Source organism: Leopardus geoffroyi, chromosome C3 (assembly GCF_018350155.1).
Source record: "Leopardus geoffroyi isolate Oge1 chromosome C3, O.geoffroyi_Oge1_pat1.0, whole genome shotgun sequence".
Lineage (NCBI taxonomy): Eukaryota > Metazoa > Chordata > Mammalia > Carnivora > Felidae > Leopardus > Leopardus geoffroyi.
In genome coordinates this window covers 121293026-121308843 of record NC_059338.1, presented here as the reverse complement: position 1 = coordinate 121308843, position 15818 = coordinate 121293026, and the positions used below count along the sequence as shown (strand labels likewise).

General features: G+C 34.9%; 1 protein-coding gene across 7 annotated transcripts in view; it reads left to right on the top strand.

The window, feature by feature from the left end:
• The window catches only part of RALYL (RALY RNA binding protein like), a 722510-nt gene that overhangs the window by 319524 nt on the left and 387168 nt on the right, over positions 1-15818 (top strand). For all 7 annotated transcript variants that reach the window (XM_045454722.1, XM_045454725.1, XM_045454718.1 and 4 more), the window contains one exon: positions 9425-9703. In XM_045454722.1, the coding sequence (XP_045310678.1) occupies positions 9448-9703 (256 nt within the window). In that variant the 5' untranslated portion in view covers positions 9425-9447. The remainder of the gene's footprint in view (positions 1-9424; positions 9704-15818) is intronic.

The following is a 15818-nucleotide window of genomic DNA, read 5'->3' as shown; positions in this document are numbered from 1 at the left end:
ATCTCCTACCAGGAACTGAACCAGTTGGCTTGGACTCTCGCCTTTACAACTGTGAAAAATAACCTGCTCTATAAACCACCCATACTAGGGGATTTTGTTAATAGCAGCCCGAGTTGATTAATGCATGAAGAAAGAAGGGAATTGTACTGATTATCTGTTCCTTGCTTTACTTCTTGATACTTGGCCTGGCCTGACCAGTGCTCTTTCAGATTGATCATGATTTACACATGGATGTGTCTGACCTCTCATGAACTAAGGTGATTGTTTCTTTTTTTTAATTATTATTATTTTTTATTAATATGAAATTTATTGTCAAATTGGTTTCCATACAACACCCAGTGCTCATCCCAAAAGGTGCCCTCCTAAATACCCATCACCCACCCTCCCCTCCCTCCCACCCCCCATCAACCCTCAGTTTGTTCTCAGTTTTTAAGAGTCTCTTATGGTTTGGCTCCCTCCCTCTCTAACCTTTTTTTTTTTCCTTCCTCTCCCCCATGGTCTTCTGTTAAGTTTTTCCGGGTCTACATAGGAGTGAAACATATGGGATCTTTCTCTGTATGACTTATTTCACTTAGCATAACACTCTCCAGTTCCATCCATGTTGCTACCTAAGGCCATATTTCATTCTTTCTCATCTCCACATAGTATTTCATTGCATTTATAAACCACAATTTCTTTATCCATTCATCAGTTGATGGACATTTAGGCTCTTTCCATAATTTGGCTATTGTTGAAAGTACTGCTATAAACATTGGGTACAAGTGCCCCTATGCATCAGCACTCCTGGATCCCTCGGGTAAATTCCTAGCAGTGCTACTGCTGGGTCATATGGTAGATCTATTTTTAATTTTTTGAGGAACCTCCACACTGTTTTCCAGAGCGCCTGCACCAGTTTGCATTCCCACCAACAGTGCAAGAAGGTTCCCGTTTCTCCACATCCTCACCAGCATCTGTAGTCTCCTGATTTGTTCATTTTAGCCACTCTGACTGGCATGAGGTGGTTTTGATTTGTATTTCCCTGATGGTTTCTTTAGACCATAACCTTCTGCTAAATAATGGTTCGATCTATAGCATCTCATTAAATGCTTCACAAGAGATGGCTTAACAATTACTATTACTCCTTATTTATAAAATTTCAATCATTTATTCATTTGTATTTTCCAAAATGATTTTAATTCAGTTTAACACAGAAGTTGATTAATATTTCCATTTCTTAACTAAGTTTGAAATGTTGACTCAATAATATCCTTTGATTTCTAATTTATAGTTAAAATCACCAACGTAAAATAATAACTTTTTTGTAGCTACAATTGTTACATTATTTATACCTATATATTTATTTGTTTTTGTTTTCAACTCAACCAGTTAATCTCCAGATTAAAAATATTTATTTCTTAGTAGTTAATGGTTCTATTCAAATATAATCACTGCTATTAAGATATTTTAGCTAACATTGTTTGCTTTATAAAATTAATGCAATTCTTATTTTTATAGTAATTTTATTTTTCTATTGCTTACAATAATTTCATTAAATTTTAATGTTCTGCCTGGAACTGTGGAATGGAATACTATCATTTGCTTCATTTTAAAGCCTTTCTATATCCCATTAAATAGCATTTTCAAACCATTTTTATTCCTAAAATACCTCCTATTAATCAACTTTCTGTGAAATTTATCGTATCACCTTTATTATCAGTGAGTTCTTATTGAAAGCAAAGTCTTTTATATGTTTACATTTTTTTACACACAAACTAGTAGTTAAAAGGGAAAAGGAAAACTGGGTTTCTTGGTTCTTAGAGGGGGCTACTGCCACAATATTATACACAGTGTCTGAGGCACATAGTTTTAAAAAAGCATAAAGAATACTTGATGTGAATATAATTAATATTTTCAAAACTTAATGAATAGAAAATTTCACCTTTGCACTGAATGTTACTCGTAGTTGTAACAACTGAATTGTAATACTAAGATAGAAGGGCTGCTGAAGGATACAATATTTTAATAGTGTTTTTAATTTTTTTATATTCCGTAAATTTTTAATAAATATTGAACAGTACTAAACATTAATATATTAAAATATAGTACGTAGACTTAATGAAATGTGCATTTAACAAAGGAAATCAGAGTGATTTTATTATATCTTTAAATAATAATGGCTTTGTGTGGTGATATCCCTGGGAAGCTCCAAACACTAATTCATTTTTTTCTGAGTACAAGAGAGTTATGCTATTTCTGTTATTAGTGCCAGTCTAGCTAAGCTCTTAAACTTCATTTCAGAGATGAGAATATCCCTCTCTTATTTAGCTTATGGTCTGATTGCCCATTCTTCCTATTCAACCTAATGAATCAGAAAATATTTTGAATGTGGTACTTAGGGAAGAGCTAGAAGGCATCAACATTGCTTTGAGTGAGTTAAAACAACCAGTAACAGGTAGGAGTAGAAAGGTGTTTAACCTTTCTAGAAAATAGCTGAGGATTTACGAGTAAAGTTTTTTCTTTCCTATTTGACCAAGGAATTTTAGTATTTGCAATGTATCCTTACTAAATTTCTCAAAGTGTTCATCTGAGATATATTTGTGATCTGAAAAAATTGGAAACAAGCTAAATGCTCATCAAGAGAATGAAGGGGGCATTTGGGTGGCTCAGTTGATTAAGTGTCCGACTTTGGCTCAGGTCATAATTACAGGTTTCCTGAGTTTGAGTCCCGCAGTGGGCTCTCTGCTGTCAGCACGGAGCCAGCTTCTGATCCTCTGTCCCGCTCCTTCTCTGCCCCTCCCCTCCTGGTTCTCTCTCTTTCTCTCTCAAAATAAATAAATAAACTTAATAAAGAAAGAGAAAGAGAATGAAGAAAATGATGGTATAGATTATTACTATGTGATTGTTTAAGTTATATCCAATAAAATTATTTAACAGTGTAATAAAATGGGTATTGAAATAAGTAATGAACTTGGTATGCAGATTTGATGTGTTTTTTTTTTTTTTCGTAATTTACAACTCATTTTCTCCTAAGTACTGGAAAGAAATGACAAAGAAAATACAACAAAATTTTAACAGTAAATATCTTCAGGTTGGAGGTTTTTTTTTCCTTTTTTTTTCTTTCGTATGGATATACAGTAAAGCCTTAGGTGAGCATAATTCATTCTGGAAACATTCACTTGAATTTCAAGAACCATTGGCTCAGTTGTGATCATGTGACATTTGGCATCACATACTACTCATATTGCAAGACTTCACTCATTTGCCAAGTTAAAATTCATTAGAAATGTTTGTTCATCTTGAAGAACGTTCGGAGATCAAGATACTCACAATCCAAGGTTTTACTGTATTTTCCTTCATGTGTACATGTTCCCAAAATATTTTCTTTTAAAAAGAAAGGTGCCCTTTGGGGGCACCTGGGTGGTTCAGTTGGTTGAGTGTCCGACTCTGGCTCAGGTCATGATGTGGTGGTTGGTGAGTTTGAGCCCCACATGGGGCTTCCTGCTGTCAGCACGGAGCCCGCTTCACATCCTCTATCCCCTTCTGTCTCTGACCCTCCCCCACTCATGTTCTCTCAAAAATAAACAAAACATTTTTTTAAAAAGTCACCTTTAGGGGCGCCTGGGTGGCTCAGTCGGTTAAGTGCCCGACTTCGGCTCAGGTCATGATCTCGCCGTCTGTGAGTTCAAGCCCCGCGTCGGGCTCTGGGCTGATGGCTCAGAGCCTGGAACCTGCTTCAGATTCTGTCTCCCTCTCTCTGACCCTCCCCCGTTCATGCTCTGTCTCTCTCTGTCTCAAAAATAAAATAAACGTTAAAAAAAAAGTTTTAAAAGTCACCTTTAGATTCTTTCAGGAAGTACTTTGAGATTTAAGAATCAAATATTCGTGGGGCACCTGGGAGGCTCAGTCGGTTTAGCATCCAACTTGGGCTCATGTCCTGATCTCGCAGTTCTCGAGTTCAAGCCCTGTGTCCGACTCTGTGCTGACAGCTCAGAGCCTGGAGACTGCTTCAGATCTATGTCTCCCTCTCTCTCTGCCCCCCCCCCCGACTTGCACTCTGTCTCTCTCTGTCTCTCAAAAAGAAATAAATGTTTAAAAAAGTTAAAAAATATTTGAATATTCATATGATTATGACATTTATCTTTATTGAATGGTAGAGATATCACCACATATGCTTGATTGTCCTGTGGCAAGTGGATATCTGAAGATATTTCACAAGACAGTGTTTTTGAAGTTTTATGAATTCCATTGAAGGATTGTCACTGCCCTGGTAGACATAAGTTATACCTTCCTAAGTTATGGATGGTTTTCTAAAGAATAAATTCAGACTTTTGGGGGGGGGGCATTCTTTTGATTTATTCATCTAAGAAGAAATGTTTAAATACATTAGTTTATTTCAATTCAGTTTTTTCCCTTTTTGTAGTCATAAATCTAAGCAGTTTTATACCAACTTTTTAAATGGAGAAATATTCAAGTACATTTAAATGAGTTAAAAAGTATTTGGAAAATAATTGTCTTCTTGTGCATGCTAAGAAATTAGCTATGCTCTTTGAATTTTGTAATATCCTCTAATGATGAATTCAAATATCTTCTTTTTTAAAAGTTTATTCCAACTCATGAACCAGGAGAAGTCAGATTCTTAACCAACTGAGCCACATAGATGCCCCAAATATCTTCTGATTCAAGTTTTCTCTAGTCTTTTTTTTTTCCAGAAATTACAACTTTAGTTTGTAAACCTTGCAGCATTTGCAAGGTTTTAACCTTATATTATAGAACTTATTTGAGTACTAGTTCTAGATTGTAGCAGATTATAACATTTAGGGCATGATATTTTTTTTCTTACTCATTTTTGTATCTCTTTCATCTTTTCCCAGGTTCTTGAATATAGTATTATTAATATTGTTAGCTGCCTTTCTTGAATACCTGGGTAGTTCTTGTTGAACTTGTTATTTTGTTTCTTCATTCTTTGTTCAATAGGAATATCTGAATAAATCTAAAATTTAAATTGGAAATTCAGGACCATGAAATCAAGAGGAGGATAGAATTTATTGTCCTTTTAATCTTGTCTGCTCCAAATTTTTTTCTCTAAAATAAACTTTAATGTTGTCTTTAATTCATAATTAATGTATCTTTTTAGATCCAAGGGTAAAAATCTTCTTCAAATATAAATAAAAGGCTTTAAGTACTCTAAACACATTCTTTATGATTTTATAGAGCATTCACCATCCTAGTGTGATATTTCCAGAAAGAAAATATTATTCTTATGTTAGTCTTCTTATGGCAACTGTTTGAATTTTTGCTTCTTCTTCTTCTGAAATATATCGAATACCATCATATTTTTCGTAAGTTTCTGGGACCAAAATACCTCCATAATACATAAATAAAACAAATTATTTCTGATTTTTGTTGACTCTATATTTTTGAAAGACTAGAGTCCTGTTAGCCTTTTTGGGTATGGAAACCCACTAAAATACTGCTTTAATTTTAACTAAATAAAATTAAAAATTTGGTACTTCAATCTCACTGGCAACATTTTAAGTCTTCAAAAGTTGCAGAGTTATTCACTATCCTTTTGGATAGTGCAGGTATAGAATGTTTCCATCTTTACAGAAAGTTCTGTGGGGCAGCAGTGATTTATAGTTTATTACACAGTAGCCTTCATAAACACTTAACAGTAGCTCCATTCAAACTTCTAGCTTAAAAATGAAGAGACAAGTTCTATATTTAATTTCATTTTCACCAAAAAAATCATTTTTCTCGTTATTTCTTTTGTAGCTATAACATCTCCTATTGTTTTCCTGTTTTTTTTTTTTCTTACAATGTAAGCATTTTTTGCAGTGCCTCAGAGCTCCCTGATTTTTTCTCTTTATCAGTGGTTTTCAATAATTTGATTTGATGTGTCTGGGTGTGGTTTTCTTTCTTTGTGTTTATTCTGATTGGAGTCAGTGAGATTCTTGAATCTGTGGGATCATATACTTTTCATCAAATTTGGAAGATTTTTGGCTATTATTCTTTTGCACATTTTTACCCCTGTGAGACTCCAAGTATATTATATTAAATAGCTCGATAGCATCATATGACTCGCTGAGGCCCTTATTTTCTCAATGTTTTATCTCTATGACACGCTTTGGATGTTCACTATTTCTACAACTTCAAATTCACAAATCCGTTCTTCTGCAGATTCTTATCACCTGTAATATCCACTAAGTGTGTTTGTGTGTGTGTGTGTGTGTGTGTGTATGTATACATACATTATTTATTTTAGATATAATCTTCATCTTTAGACATCCCCCTTGATTCTTTTTTTTTATATCACTAATTTTTCTCCTAGTTATGGGTCATATTTTCTGATTTGTGAGATATCTAGAAATGTTTGATTGGATGCTGAAGATTTTGTATTTTATGTTGAGTGCATCTGAGTTTTATTTTTTAAAGAAGTATTACACGTTGCTCTGGTAGACATTTAAATTGTTTTTGGTTTATTTTGAACATCTTAAGATTGTTTTTAAGTTTTATTAGGGTGGTCCCAGAGTACTTTTCACTGTAGGGATCATTTATCCCCATCACTAAGGCCTAGCCCTTATGATGTCTAAACTTAATGCTCCAGGGGCCAGTTTGGACACTCCACCGTTGCTGGTAGAAACTGCAATGATACTCATACTTTTATGGGTCTGGAAATTCACAGCCTCCAATAACTTTTAACCAACCTCATAGACACTCACCTTTTGCATGCATATTCTAGGAACCAGCATAGATTTAAAGGATCCCTAAGCCTATTTCTGTAGTTGTCTGTCTTAGCTCTTTTCTCTCTAGAAATCTGCCTCAAAAATTCCTGCCTCCTCAGACTCCCTGAACTCTGATTTCTATTGCGTCAACCCAGTGAGATAGCTGTCTGTGTTTTCAATTGCACACACATGCACACATACACATGTATCTCAGCAACGATGACCTAAAATATGTTTCTTTTCTCTGAGATGTCATGGCCCCTGCAGTAACTGTGGTTTAATGTCCAAAAACAGTTTGTTTCATCTATATTAGCTTGGTTTTAGAGTCAGGAGTTAGAATCAGGAAGGTTAATTTATAATCTCCTGTTATTACATTATGTCTGAAAGTGGAAGTCCTTCTTCAACTGATTGAAGATTCATGTAATGAAGAAGTACAGCTAAATATTACACTATGAACGAAGACTTGATTTTGCAGAGAATGTTGAAATGTTAATATACAGCACAGTGACAAAGCTGTATCATTTTAAATACTGCTAGAAACAGACAAGTAATGTTTGTGTGAGAAAACAGACATATGCAGATTTTAAGGTGATGAAGAGTCCGTAGGTAGAATTACACGATTGGCAATTTGGAGTTGCGGTTTCAAGAGTCATTTACATAGAGTAAAAGGACAGAGTCAGAGAGAGCATGGGGATATTTACGGTGAGAAGTCGAGTACAGCTATGCCATCATCTTCAGTTTGACCACTGGGCTCTGTCAGCCATGGGTCTGACCTAATCCCACAGTTCTTGAGTTTGCATTTTAACCAGCTTGTCCCTTGTCAGGAAATAAAACATCAACCATAGTAATTGTTTTTACTTGAAAGTAACTGATATTGCTAAAAGTATTGATCACATAAGAGCAAAAAGAAAATAATAGTATTGCTATGGATTGCATTATTGATGTTGGCTTAGAGTGGTAAGAAAGATAACAATCTATCGATTCTGAAGCCCCCAAAATGGATATTTAGTTTGTTTTTCTTTCTCAATGTTATTAAAATACACTAAATTATATGAGAAAGCTAAACATTTATTTAAAATATATATGTACACCTTAATTTTTCTTTTTAAAAATTGACTCTCAAAGCGTTTGTCTTGAGGTATGTAACAGCTCATATTGCAAAATGGAAAAAAATCATCAGCTTTCCTTTCTTTCAACCCTAACCTTGAATAATTCATAAAGCAACCACTTAAATCTAGCTAAACTGAAACAAAACAAGGCAGCAGCAATATAATCTTTGTTTTTAATGATGCCATACTCTTTTTATGTGAATAAATAAATGTTTATGAACTCAACCTTGATTTTAAAGAGATATATACATTTTCCAATATTTAGTAAAATTTTAATAATCCAAGATAATTAACAACTTAATTTGAAACATTTTATGTTATTTGGTTGCTCTTGATCTCAGAAGTAACTGGCTTAAATGCGTAGTCAGTTTTCAGACATATTCAATTACATACCTTTAAGACTTCTACCATTTTAATGCTCAACTTAAAATGTCATTTGAAATTATAAAAAAATAAGATGGACTTATTAATTGTTTTTATAGCTATAAGTTTTTAAAAGAAATTACTCCTATAAAAATATATCACTGATAAAATGTATTAATAAGCTAATATTTAACAATGATCATCAGTATCCGAGATTGTATCCTTGTTGAAATTTTATTTTTACCACACTGACTTTTTCAAAATGTTAGTCACTTTAGAAGAAGATGCTTATCCAGAAAAGAAAGGAAGGGAGGGAGGGAGGGTAGGAAGGAGAGAGGAAGGAAGGAAAGAGGTGCTTAACAAATATTGTTGAATAAATGAATGAATGAATAAATGTTTAAAACCTTAAAAAAATAAATCTGTAAGTGCTGGAATGCTTAGAAATAAAAGTTTCATTGAGTTTAATTAAGCACAATTAAATACTCTGCCAAGCTCAGAAAACAATTTTAGAAATACTGGCAGTCCTTAGGCAACATAGGAACCATTAGTTTAATGAATTAAAAATGAGTTTGAGAATACAAATTTCAACACAGATACCCAGTCCACTAATTTGCTGATCATTGATAAAAACTAGCCACATGTGCTGCCTTCTTTTTTGTTGTTGTTGTTTTTTAAAGCAACATATGATATTGGTTCAGTTAGAGAGAAGCTATGGAATTAACTCTGGTTAAATCCCTTACTTCTATAGTCATGTTTTTCTTATGTTAAAAGTTTAAATTAATTTTTAAACCCTTTTTCTCTTCTACAGCATTTAGTGCAAAGAATTGTTAGTTTCTGATAGAAGGGTTCTGATAATGAAATAGCCAATATATGTACTTTTCACAGAAAATGTAGAACTAAAAATGCATGTTCTCAGCAATAAAAGGCGGATTCTTCCTCAAACTTGCTTCTGAAAAAGTGAGAGACTTAAAATAAAAATGACAAACGGTTTAGTCATTATTCAGTCCTGAATTTGGAATAAATAAGTCAGGAATTTATTTATGACTATATGCTAAGAGTTAATAGTGTTTTCTTACTGCATTTTATAATGCAATGTTCACTTTTTATATTACTAAATTTTCTTCTCAAGAAGACCAGTAATAATTAGGGATCTGAGGTTACCTGGTACACTATTGAAAAATTGTTAAAAACCAGTAGTATCCATTCAATCTAATTATTTTCCTCTTGATTGTTTTTGTTTGTTTGTTTAAGGATTAAAACAAGGTGAGCCAACCATGACTGGCAAAACACAGACCAGCAATGTCACCAATAAGAATGACCCCAAGTCCATCAACTCCCGTGTTTTCATCGGCAATCTAAATACAGCCATTGTCAAGAAAGTTGACATTGAAGCCATATTCTCAAAGTATGGAAAAATAGTTGGATGCTCAGTTCACAAAGGTTATGCGTTCGTACAGTACATGAGCGAGCGGCATGCGAGAGCTGCAGTGGCTGGAGAAAATGCCAGGATCATCGCCGGCCAGCCACTTGGTAAGTCACGCTCAGTTATGGTTCTCACATTAGTGCTCCAGTCTTTGCACATATCTGCCTGTTTTTAGTTTTACTATTAAGCCAGCCCTGCCATAGTGTCTACCTCCTATTTAACCAATTATAAGGTTTGCATATTTGTAATTTACATTACTTTCTTGTTTTCGTATTGATTCACATGGTTCTTATTTTCTCTACAAAATATGATCAGTTCTGCTCTGCAGTACTTGTTGCCCCCACCAAGCCTAACAGGGCCAGGGAAATAAAAAATATGCGTCATGTGTAACTTTATTTGACTTGAAATGGTTTCCATATTCCAGGAAACACTATGCTAAGAAAAAAGTAACTCTGCTTTGTAGCCTTTGCTCTGAGGGCTAACATTTTCCTAATTTCCTGTTTTTATTGTTAGAGGAGTAGCAATAGAAAATAGCAAACAGAAGTCAATCTTGAGAACTGGGAAGGGAATATAAGCCAGTCTTTCTTATGTACTATGGAATCCTGCACATCATGCCTGTTCAATCATGTGTAATAATCAGATATTTGTCTAAAGTCCAAGGAATACTACAGTTTTTTTTTTCAAAGGAAAGAATACAGTCTGAGGTAAAATGCAAATATTTAGGAGGAACTATATTGTAGTAAATATGCAGATTAAAAAATAAAAATTACACAATCTATTTTTCTACTTGAGGAAAAAGCAGAATTAATACATCAGTGATCCCTTAGTGTATGTTTCTTACCCTGTCCAGATTCATATTTTAAATGGATTGCACAACATCTTCTCTCAGCTTTATATGCTCAGAACAAAACTCATGATTGTTCACACCCTTAACTTCCTTCATTCCCAGGCTTCTCCATCAAGAGAAATGGAACCTTCACTTAATCCAATTTTGCAGACAAAAACTGAGGTGTCAGCTCTGATTCCTCTGTCCTCCCCATAATCCAGATATAACGCATCATCATGTTTCATGCCTTTGATATATCCCAAACCCAGTTGCCTTTTAGATGGGTACTGATAGCCATCCATTCAGGCCACCATTATATCTCACCTTGACTACTGAAGTAACCACCTAACAGTCTGCCTCTTTCCACTCTGGTCAGTGTCCCTTTAAAATGTACATGTGGGGGCGCCTGGGTGGCGCAGTCGGTTAAGCGTCCGACTTCAGCCAGGTCACGATCTCTCGGTCCGTGAGTTCGAGCCCCGCGTCAGGCTCTGGGCTGATGGCTCAGAGCCTGGAGCCTGTTTCCGATTCTGTGTCTCCCTCTCTCTCTGCCCCTCCCCCGTTCATGCTCTGTCTCTCTCTGTCCCAAAAATAAATAAAAACGTTGAAAAAAAAATTAAAAAAAAATAAATAAAATAAAATGTACATGTGATGATACTCTTAAAACCCTAATGCTTTTCCATCTTACCCAGGGTAAGATTTATATTCTTTACTCTACCTCCAATGCCTCACATCTTTAACTTCATCTCCTCCTCTCTGCCTTCTTGTACCACATCAGTAATGCTGATCTTGATATGCCCCAAATGTTCCAAGATTGTTCCTGCCTCAGAGGCTTTGGAATTACTATTCCTTCTGCTCAAAAGATAGGTCTTTGCTAATAATTTATTGCTCCCTGCTTGATCGTGTGCTGTACTCAAATTTTCCTTCCCTGGAGAGGCTTTTCCTGACCAACCTAAAATAGGGTAGTCTTCTTCCCTCTTGCCTACATGGTCTGTTTCATTACTGTACTTTATATTTTTTTTCACAGCCCTCATCGGTATCTGGGATTACATAATTTATCATGTACCTCTCTCAGGCCCACAGACCTAAAGATGAAGGAGCATATAAAAGAAACAAGCTAAAAGCATAGACAAATCAAGTTAGAAGAGTGTTAAGAACATTGTATTATCAAGTCACATAATTATAGTTATGAAAAATATTGGGGAGGGCAAGAAATTCAATAAAACAGGAGTGAAGTCTGAGGTAATAATCTTGAAGGGAAAAAAGGATTTTTACATAAGTACTTGCTATAGACTCACTTATAATGACTAACCACAAAGAATATAGTTTTTATACCTTTCTCTAATTCATTTTTTAATATTTTAAAGAAAGGTAAGGCTTTACAAAAGACATTGGTAAGTTTTTCATTTGTTCCTTTGTATTTTCCTTAATGTCTCCATTCCACTTCTTACCTTGAAGTGGGAATTTTATGACCATTTTTGTTTTCCTAAGTTGAATTTTTTTTAACATTTATTCCTTTTTGAGAGACAGAGCTGAGTGGGGAGGGGCACAGAGAGAGAGGGAGACACAGACTCCAAAGTAGGCTTCAGGCTCTGAGCTGTCAGCACAGAGCCCCAGCCGGGCTCGAACCCATCTGAGCTGAAGTCAGAGGCTTTAATCAACTGAGCCAGCCAGGCACCCTCTAATTTGAAATTCTTATTTCAGGGCCTCATTCGAGCAAATGTCAAAGAAATGCTCATTTATTGTCTGTATCCTGACTGTTATGAAGCTAGTACATACTTGTAGAAATGTACTTAATTATTATTTAAAAAAATTAATTATCACTATAAGGTCAATTAAAAGTTCAATTCACCAGGAAGCCTGGGTGGCTTAGTCAGTTAAGTGTCTGATTCTTGATTTTGGCTGAGGTCAGGATCTCCCAGTTGCGAGATCAGGCGTGTTTGGCTCCATGCTGGGCATTGAACCTGCTTAAGATTTTCTCTCTCTCTTTCCCTTTGCCCCTCCTCTTCCCACCCCCCCCCCCCCAACTCATGCATTCACACTCTCTCTCTCTCTCAAAAAAAAAAAAAAAAAGTCCTATTCACTTACTAATGAACAATAGCTAATTTTTCAGAGTCCTGTTTTTTTTTTTCCCCACTGCTCAGTTGATTACTCTCCTTTTGAGAAGAATGCAATGGAGGAGGAGAACATCAATACTAAAAATTGTGTGCCTTGCTTAGAAAACCCAAAGAAAAAAAATGATGACACCAAATCACTATGCTTTGAGAGGCACAGAATTAAATTGTACTTCTAATAAGATATCATTTCTCATTTCTAATCATTTGTCTCAGATCCTCTCTTTGTTGTGTCCTCAGGTTAAACTCTGGAGCATATATCTCGATCAGCCATAATCACCTTTTCTGCCTGAATCCAAGTTAAAGACTTTCTTCCTTCAGTTGAAATCTGGTCTTTCACTATTTGTGTCTAAGCTGAATGTCTTTTTATACAAAGCAAGGGCTTTATAATAGCTAGTAACTGCTTTTCAGGTCAAATGTCTGAATTTCCCCCACCTTTTCTTGAACCATATTGCTAGAAATTCAGGCAAGTTTTCCAGTTGTTCCCTATAGGGAGCTGGTTCCCCAGTCAAGTCCTGAAGAAGACTCTGAGTTTTCCAGAAGGTATATCCATTATATATACCTTTAAATATTATACCTTTAAATATTTACCTTTAATATTTTACCTTTAAATATTATACCTTTGTTTTTTTGTGACAAGGGAAAATAGGTTTAGTAAATCACCTGCTCCTTGAATTTTTGGACTCTCAAATAAACCCTTTATGATTGTAGCCCCCACCAAGCCCTACGAGCACTTAATTTGAAGTGAATTGATTATGGATTAAATAATAGACCGCTGTCATATGAAATTGATATTAGCTTCATGTACCCACAACCTGTCTAAGCATTCTTTTTTCTCTTAGAGTAAGAAGAAAATTCATAGTAATGAAGACTTGCTGGGCTAGTATGTTACCTTTATTACTTTATTTGATAGCAACACATATTTAAATACCTTCTTCTAGAGAGAAGCAATTTTTTCATATCACTACATGTTTAAATATCTTTATGTACAAATTAGAGATTAAACATCAGTAGTACCAGGAAAAATTAAACATTTTATAGAATATGTGAATTCTTATAGTTCTATGGAAGTTATAAGGGTGTCCTTAAACTGACAATAAGCTACGAATATGATGAAATCCAGCATTTACTAAATGTAAATATTAATGGCTGTTTTGACATGAAAAGATTCTAACTTGGAAAGTAGTAGGCTGAATTGTCTTTTACTGAGAAAATAATCCATCAGCAGTTTGACAGACGGATTAGTGTGACACAAAATTAGAAATGGAACATGTGCTAGGAGCCTGCTGAAAGAGTTCAGGTTTCAAATTATGGAAATGAAGAAGGAAAAATGAGGAAAGGTAGGTAGGATCAATAAGACTAAATAACTAGTTGGTACAGTGAGTGAGACAGAGACAATGAGAGATAGAAGAATCAAGAATGATTCCCATTTTATGGGTTGAGTTTTCTATTGGATAGTCTTGGAGATCACGAGGAAGATGGATAATGATTTCTTAAGGGAAAAGGTTTTTTTGTGTAAGACAGTGAGTGCAGGAATGAATAGATGTATTAAGGTTGATGGGCATGCTTGAAGATATGGAAGCATATGTATACAGTACCTGTACATTGGATACACAAGTCCAAGTTCACAGGAGAGATTTGGACTGAGTAGAGATTTGTATATCACCAGTATAAATGGTGTTGAAGCTATAGAAATGGGTAAGCTGACCCAAGGAAAATGTATAGAGTAAAGAATATTGGCTAAAGATGGATCTGTGGAGAAATATGCCCTCTGAAAATCTAAATCTACTTTCTACACAGCTGTTTCATCCCCCAGCTCTACGCTATAGTTAACCCTGGCCTATCTAAACTTCCTAGAGTGGATGACTGCTTTCTTAGCTGTAGAGTCCTCAAGTCACCTCCAATGAATGCTACTGATTTGCAAACTTTGAAGGCCATGTGTGCAAATACTTTTATTGATTCTAATATTTAAAAATATCATTTATGAGAGCTTAAGCATCTTATCTTTACGCTTAAGTTTCTTTCCATATTAATGTCTTCTATACCCAAGGCCATCTGCCCAGCTAAGTAGCAGAGAAAACTTTATCTACCTTGCCAGGTTTCATTGTCTGTCTTTAATAAAACTATTGGAAAATATAGAAATGTTCCTCAGAGCAGATGCAAGTCAAGCATTATGGATCCAGGAAGGATAATTCTACTCACTTGACTACATTAGTACACCTGAAGATTTAAGACCAATAATTCCATATATCTATATTATTAAACCTTCTGTGTCTTTGGACTTTTACCATGGAATCTTTTACCATGGAATCATCATCAAATTCTGAATTGAAATCCTAAATAGTATATATTTTGTATTCTTTTCAAGTTCATGTAAAATGAGAATTTATTTTAAAAGTTGCTGAATCCAACCTAAAATTTACAATGCATAGAGTAACTAAGGGTGCTGAGAAGTTGGAGCTCAAAATACTGGAACTCTAATCTGAATTTTGAAAGTAGGTCACAGTCTAAAGTCTTGATTAACTTCTCTCTCTTGGACTTTTTATTCTTATTGTTGGCAGAGATTTCTAAATTCTATACCATAACAGGGGAAAAGTGCCAAGAAATAGTTCAGTGACCCATCCATTTTATCAACATGTTAATGAACCCAAGAAATGTTTTTATTGAATGCAAAGTTTGTTTCCTGAGGTCATTTTCCTTAAAGGCATATAACAAATAAATGAATAACTAAGACATAGTACTTTTTCCCTTGGGTTTAGACTTCAATATATTCACTACTCCAGAGCAATTAAACAAAAACAAACAAAAATACTTACTTCCTCAAACTGTAAACAATGTCTCTAGTTCTTTTTTTTTTTTTTAACCTATGATCAAGGCATGTACCAGAACTTCTTGTGAGGTAGACATGTTTCCTTCTTCTCCTATTTCCATACAATTTTCTTTAAAGTTTATGCGTCTCTCATTTCACAGTTCACTCCTTCAGACTTTGGGGCTCTGTGACCCCATGCCGAGTTCTGTCCCCAGGCTGTGACACATGTTTCAATCACCCTCTCTTCTTTTCCCCATTGATGTGTCTTCATTCCCAGGTCATAGTTAGCCAATAAATACCCTTAATCATATGTTTGGAGCTATGATAATTGAACACATTAAGTGATTTCAAATAAATGAACTGGGTGGAGAGATGGATTGTTGGTATTGCTGCTTTCCAAACACTAATCACAGCATACCCTGTGGGTGTTGTACAGAAAGGGAAACTTGGCTGTAACTTAACTTTAATTGCTTTTA